The sequence below is a fragment of the Botryllus schlosseri genome, chromosome 1 (genome assembly GCF_051294905.1).
Source record: "Botryllus schlosseri isolate E-star chromosome 1, Bs_hap1, whole genome shotgun sequence".
NCBI lineage: Eukaryota > Metazoa > Chordata > Ascidiacea > Stolidobranchia > Styelidae > Botryllus > Botryllus schlosseri.
Window position 1 is genome coordinate 31208136 of NC_137236.1, and position 7715 is coordinate 31215850.

A 7715-nucleotide genomic window follows, 5' to 3' on the forward strand; every position below is an offset into this window, starting at 1 on the left:
TTGAGGTGTGAACGGAAAGTTGACCTTTTTTTTTATTAGTCAACCGGTCACAAAGTGGGAAAAATTCACCGGTTTTTGAGAATTCCACTCCGGTTTTGCAAGTCTCCAATTTCTGAAAAACTGTCCTCTTTTTAGATTTCCAAAATATGGTAAGCCTACACTAAACGATGCCCGATTTAGCTGCAGAAAATAAACATGTTGAGTTGGCGACATGTCATGTAGCAAGTATTGTTTTCAGAGAAGTGTACTGCCAACATAATGATACATCCAGTCATGATCAGATTTTTCGCATTTAGATTGAAGTATTGTGTTTACCATTATATACGTTGCGTGATTCCAAGAAATTGAAGTTGAACTGATTAGAAATTGTTCGCCCCAAAGTTTCATATCTGCTTTATCACATATCTCGACATGACTTGCAGCATTTCTTATGTCACTTGTCCGTGAACAATGCAAGGCTTCAAGACTGCAGCTGATTGCAATTGAGAATAGGTCACGCCAATGAATGAAATTGTCGTCTAAACGTCATTTATGGTACTACATATTTAAGTTGATACTTTTTTTTTTCTTGTATTCTCCAATAAATTTGAGAGTTTCAGGAAAACCAAATGTAACTTACCAAATCTATAAACCACATTAGTGTACTATCAATCTTGTCAATTTCTATATTGCTGTAAAAGTGTCATGAACGGCATTTGTGTTCTACTAGGCTCAATTAAGACAATTGGATGCTAGTCTTCAAACTTTTCGGGAATATAATATGGTTCTAGTGAAGACAACTGTAATACTTGATAGCAGAACGACATGTCTTGATTTTCAACCAAGTTATGGTAGGCTAGGGTTACCATACGTCCTCTTTTAAGAGGATTTGTCCTCTTTTTTGACTTTTTTTTAAAGTGTCTTCGGAGGACGCGCTTCTGTTCTCTTTTTTGAGATTTTGTCCTCTTTTTTTAGAATTTTGGTTAAATATAGAGCAAAATCGACCGAGATACAGTAAATCATTACTGAAGTAACGCACCGGCGGATATTCCGGGAGCTGAGCTGGGAAGTTGACCTTTTTTTAGTCAACCGACGGATAATGTGGAAGAGAAACTTTATTTCGGGAACTCAGCCGGGAAGTTGACCTTTTCATTTACCATTTTTTAGGCTTTTTCACCACATTTTCAAGTCTGAAAATTTTGCAAAAGTGTCCTCTTTTCAGATTTCCAAAATATGGTAACCCTATGGTAGGCCAATCAGAATCCTCCAACATGCTATCGTTACATCACACGAATTCGATGCATACAAATGCTACTAGAGGAAAGCGGGAGTCTTAAAAGGGCTCTGCACTCCAAAAATGATTTGGTCTCAAATGAAAGATAAAATCGGGAAGAAATTCTGTAATCCACAAACCACCTAAAGAAATGATGTGACTAGAATGTGGAGTTCACGTCGAGCAAGTGCAAATGAAGATATCGTGCAAACTATCTCCGACGGGTTAAGCAGTGGAGCTCGCTGCAACGCCACTATTGAACACTATCAATTCAACTCAGAGATGGAAGTCGGGCCGGGCTTTTCGGGTTCGGGCCGGGTTCGGGCCGGGCTCGGGCCGGGTTCGGGCCCAAAGTTATAAAAATTATCGGGATTGAATCGGGCCGAATAGTCACTACGAAAAGCATTGACTTCATATACAAATTTGATTTGCAATTTTGTTCGAAAGTGGCACAACTACATATAAGATACACCAATACCGTATCACGTATAAGTATGGCAATATCTGTGAATAAATTTTATACGAAGTACGAACCCAGATAAATTTCATTATAAGACGGCCCGAAGACTATGATTGAATAATGAAACAATGTCAGCTAAATAGTAAACAAGTGTCCCAAAAACGCCAGACATTGATCATTGTTCAGGCCACATTGTGACGAAAACATGACTTACGGATGGATGGATTACCATGCTGGAGTCTGGATTACTACCAATTTAGTTTTAATTTCGATGACGCATGCTGAACTGAACAGCTAGAAGCAGGTGATGAGACGACGGCTTCCGTTGTGGCACAGCAGAATTGATCGATAGATGTGTTACGGCGGTGTTAATATTTATTAAAGAAAGCTTTTAGATGCGCCATAGTGATTTTGTCGTCCATGGTGAATTGCTTTAGGTCTATACGGAAACTAACTTATATTGTATTAGGCTATGTGACAGCGGTAGTATTGTTATATAGCAGTGTTGGGATCAAGTCACTACCTTCGAGTCACGAGTCATTTCGAGTCATTGCGCATTTTGACTCGAGTCAAGTCAAGTCAATCGATTTTCAAAGCTGACTCGAGTCAAGTCAAGTCACTCGATTTTTGGAGGTGACTCGAGTCAAGTCGAGTCAAGTCACGAGTCAAGTCACAATTCAAGTCAAGTTGCCATTTCGAAGTATGAGGCATGATTGCATCATTGCATTTTGCTAGCTGTCTGAAATACATATTGAGTGGTCCCTGATTCTGAACCACTAAACGAATATAGAGTTGAATATACACGCAAGAAGGCGCTGTATCGCTCACATATACGTAGAACGGGTAAACTACGTTGATAGTCACCAGCCAAAATAGAGAATAGAGAATTGATTGAGAACGAATTGATAAGATGCAATACATTACCCATGTACAAATTGAGAGACGAACCCGACTGTATCCAGTAACTGTTGAGGCTATTGAAATAATCAATTCTTCGTATAACGTGTGAATGCAACGCCCTTTGTATGGATGACAGTTGACTTGTATTTTGAACACACTATTTTTTCTCATCTTGGCCAATTTCATTCCTTTATTTCTTTAATTTAGTTTAATATTGAACCATTTAATACAGTTCACATTTTGCAAAAAGGATGGTGGAACTAAGTTAACAGTGGGGCTGTTTTCAGCGTATTCTCATTCAGATATATTAAGTTCTCTTGCCATATGCAAGATTGCTATCGAAAGAAAACAAAGTGAGAGCATTGAAAAGCTCGAAATTTGAATCGTATATCAGCTTATTTGCTCGCAACAGTTGAAAATTGCTATTTGAACTTGGTTTCGGGCCGAAACGGGCTCAAAACTCGACCGCCGGGTTCGGGCCGGGTTCGGGCTGAACTTGTCGGGTTCGGGCCGGGTTCGGGTCCGGCTCACCCGGCCCGCTTCCATCTCTGATTCAACTGGCGAGCAATGGGGATAGTTATTATTTCTGTTTACTGGCAGCTCCATTACGGTGACTTTCTGATAAAAATGTCTGCGGCAAAAAAAAAATTGAGACCACAGGATATTTAGAGTGCGCTGTCCCTTTAATAAGCAAAAAGGGTATTGCATTGTAATGAAAACAACCACAATCTTCATTCTGATTCCGTGAAATCTACACTAGATCGGAATAATATATTTCTAGACATTGATATTATATCATCATCGTTTTTACGAGGCCGTCTTAATGAAATTGACTATAATTTTAATTCATTTCTCAGCATCATCGCTGTTTTCAATAATTAGCAATGCCATTATCGAAATGCTTTCACAGGACCCTCTCAAGATAAAAACGCTCGTAAAAGCATCACTGAGAAATTGAACATATGTTTCGACAACAAGGTCATTGCATGGTCATTTATTGCGGGTGCTCCACGATTGACATTTTATTAACTTGAAATATATACATCAGTTGATTAACTCAAACTGTTTGGTCATTTTAGATCACAGCTCCTGTCGCGACAATGCACTTCATCTGTCTGTCATTTCCACTGCCTCGGTTTCTTCCGGAGCGGAAGCTGGTAATGGTCTTCCGATTCTCTTCATCTTGTGCCAAATGATTTCAGGAAGATCCGAATAGAGAAGCGGATTCAACGCACTATTAATTGGTACGATCAGCAAACCAGCCGGCAGGTATACATCTTTCGGTACGACAACGCCTGCACGAAATTTAGAAGTTATGTGCTGGTTTATCAGCAATTTATTTATTAATGATTAGGTAACTAAATGAAATATTCATGCCCAGTGTTGATTAATACATAGGGTATTCATATGGTTTACGTAAGGATACACTGTCATAGTCATGATTGATTTATGCGGAAATTTAAATGGGGAAAGATTTTGGTATATTTTATATATATTCACAAATATAATATAATACTTTTTGTTCAGCAAAAATGCATATAAGGAACAAAGACATGTATTCTCATGCACGTTAAATCGTTCATCGCAGTACAATCTGACGAAAAATGTTATCTTTTACTTGCAATATGTCCATGTAATCCTGACCAGGTTGAAGTTTATCAGTCATGGTAATGATTTATTTATACTCCACCAAACACATGTGAAAATCAAATTTCGTAGTCGTAAACGGTTAATATTCCTAACAAGATCTGGCGTTTTAAACGAATCAACTTTCGTAATCGTGTGAGAAAACTGACATGAGCATATTTTTTACTCTAAAATTCACAAGCTATATTAGGAAGCACGTACCGTTTAGCACTATTTTCCACTCCGGAAAATATGCTACACATGTTCTACTCACCGTTAAAACTCAAGAAACCGATGATACAAATCGGTATCCAGCAGAGGAAGTCAGATATCACGATTCGTGTCAGCTTGCGTTGTAGTCTGTTGCTTTCCTTATTATTCTTTTCTTCGCTGGCGTTAATTTCAATCGCGGTTGAAGTGACCATGGCGTGTCTACAAAAATTAGAGTTCCGTCTGGGGTAGTCGAACTAGAACATCAAACCGGATAAGTCTTTAACCATGCCCACGGTTAGTAATTTGGTTAGTTAGTTGGTTAGTCCAGTTAGCCCGGAACGACAACCGCTTACCTGAACAACAAAACGTAGCAAACGAGCATGTAGAGAAATGCTACAAAATTCAGAAGCAGCAGAAAGAATGAATATCCCCAAGCCCTGTCCACGGATGGGTCAGGAAAAAATGTCGGCAGACAAACGCCGTGACTTGAATAGTAGCCGAATTCATACGCCACTGTCATGTTCGGGTTTATGTCCAGAATCATATCCTTTAACTGGCTCCAATCAGTAAATCTGGAAATTATTTTTACTACCTTTGTAAGCAGTTAAATTGTTATTTGTTTGTGCTACTATACGTACTTATGTTGAGGCTGGGTGGTAGTTTGAATTAGGCTGAGCCACTTATTCATGTACTGAAGATCTTGATACTTCAAAACCTTGAACATTTGGTTTTCGGTGAACCTTTAAGATAGGAATGTAGGAGCAGTCAAGTTGAGAGAAATTTGATTATCACAAACAAGGTGACCTTGCTTCGTCAGGATGACTTTATATCGTAACGACTTCATGTTTGTAACTTCTCGCCATTATTGGTAAATCGGGTATTGCTGGATATGGTTAAGGTTTCCATATTAATTAATGAAGTAATTTTGAATAGTGTTGGAAGTGTTGTCGGAGTAATGTAAGCTTGGCAATTTCGTTATGCCATAACAAAGAAGATTGTAAACGATGGGAAGAATTTATTTACCCCCGTAAAAATTCAAAAGTTTTGAAACACATTATGTACCAACCGTTACTCATAAATAAGCGTCAATCATAACTTTTTGGAAATGCTGGAATTTCCTAATCTGCTGAATTATGACTTATGGTATTTTCGGTCGCGTCAATGGTTTTATTTGCAGCAGTAACGAAATAGATACCGAAATAGTTTTCGATGTTAGCTGTCGAATGACTCACAACATTTCTCGAAACCTTCCAATGGGGCCTCCGCAATAAATTAGAGCTAGCTTGCAGTGATCATAAACCGCAAAAAAACAAAATTGAAAACATTATTGTCACAGATGTTCCCATGCAATCGCAAGTATATAAGCGTGTTCAGTCACGCAAAAATTAGTGGATACTTACGAAATGCTGCTCACAAAATAATCTTCGATAAGTGGAATGAGAGGGATTATACCAAGTAATATCGATACAAACCATGAAATGGAAACTGCTATAGTTGTTACAGCAACGCGCGGCCGAGAAAACGGTCTGAAAATAATCACAATCTGCTGAAAATTATGATTGTGATATTAGACGATTGACCAAACCATGCACTTGAACGATATAGTGGTGTGGTTGTGGAACATCATTAAATTGAGAAACTGCAGTGAAGCAGTATCCGTGAACGGGAATGAACTTGGCATATTTGCTGCTGAATAGAGATTTACGACCATTTTGATGATTATTCTCCGTGATTTGCTTACACTATACATGTGTATATGTATTATGGCTGCAGCACCACAGCTGCGTTGACTCTAGATACGAATCGTGTCACAGTGAACACGGTGAACTCGTATGCAAATGAAAAACAAATATCGAGCGGATTTATTTTTTAGATGGAGCTTATGTGACCTCAGTTATGGTAACACGCTACACGTTCGACGTATAACGTATATGACTCGCATCTAAGGTGGGAACTCATAGTTGATTGATTTTTCGGTACGTTGTTACTTCATAGTGTATAACAGAACGACTAAACTACTCAAATCAGAGTCAAATATCTATTGTAATATGTCTTGGCTCTGCCAAGTTTCCATGTATCAGAAGTTTGTCTGGGCTCCCTCAAAAGTCTTCAAAAGCCAAGAGGAGGAGGTAGTCGAACTCGAGAAAGTTGGCAGCATAGATACGATAAAGGGCGCAGGAAAGCGACAGTTTATGAACAGAGTTAGTGCGAGAGAATGACAAGTCGTCCGTGAAGGCAAAATACACTGAACTTTATCAAATACATCGTAGTGGCGAACCAGGCCTGAATATGCAATAAGCGATACTGTCGTCTTCGTGTAATAATGATTATAATATTATTTGTAATAATTCTACACGAGCAGTGATTAGTGAGAGTATAGATTTTTGTTCGAGGGTGCGCCATTGCGCTAAGAGTTATTTTATTGGCGAACAAATATAGTTTCGACACTTGACTCCTTGAACCGTGAAAACTAGGTCGGCCATAACTCAACATCCAAAACATATTGCAACCGGCTACAGTATTTCAGTGAGTTCAGTGGGCGAACCCAAGCACTAACATTGTTTCGCTTGTTGCGAACACGGAAAATATCTCAAATTCTCTGGTCAATATTGCATTTACGTCGCCATCATAGCAGTGGTACTCAAACAATCGTCTTGAACCAAATTGGAATATTCGAATCGTGACCAAATTACCCATGCACGCCAATTAAAATGGGCAGAGATACAACCTTATGCAACAATCATCTCTTTTTCAGAGATGTCTCACCATTTCAGCTTAATAACAGCATGACAAACCTCATTACAGAGTATAGTCTGTGGCTTGCGATGATTGCCATTGTGAAGACGGATTGCTCGGACCCAATAACCATGATCGCACCCAAGGCGGAACAAGTGCTACTGGATCTCCATGCGTGATCGATTTGACAATAGTCGGTGTTAGTTTGCGAAGCCTTTAGTGAGATCGAAAACGCATAAATCTGAAAATTGCAAAGCTCATTGTTAATTTCTGATAATAAATGTAACCCACATCCAACTCACCCCCACCAGTAAATCAGAGACTGATAAGCTTAATATCAATCTGCTAGTGAGGTTGGTGCGTATCGAAGATTTTGCCACATTATCGGATAAGAATGGTTTGATCGCCGACCATACGGTTATCATTATCACTGCCGTACAACCGATCATTGCCCCTAAGCCTGAGTAAAATAACCATTACTGCAGTGCTGCCAGCATTTTTCTGTATACTCGTGGCATTTTGATGATG

At 39.0% G+C, this 7715-nt stretch overlaps 1 protein-coding gene across 1 annotated transcript in view; it reads right to left on the reverse strand.

The window, feature by feature from the left end:
• Positions 1-3591: 3591 nt before the first annotated feature.
• Positions 3592-7715, reverse strand: part of LOC145447292 (uncharacterized) — a 272585-nt gene continuing 268461 nt past the window's right edge. The window contains exon 40 of the mRNA XM_080325732.1: positions 3592-3907. Within this exon, the coding sequence (XP_080181858.1) occupies positions 3720-3907 (188 nt within the window). The 3' untranslated portion in view covers positions 3592-3719. The remainder of the gene's footprint in view (positions 3908-7715) is intronic.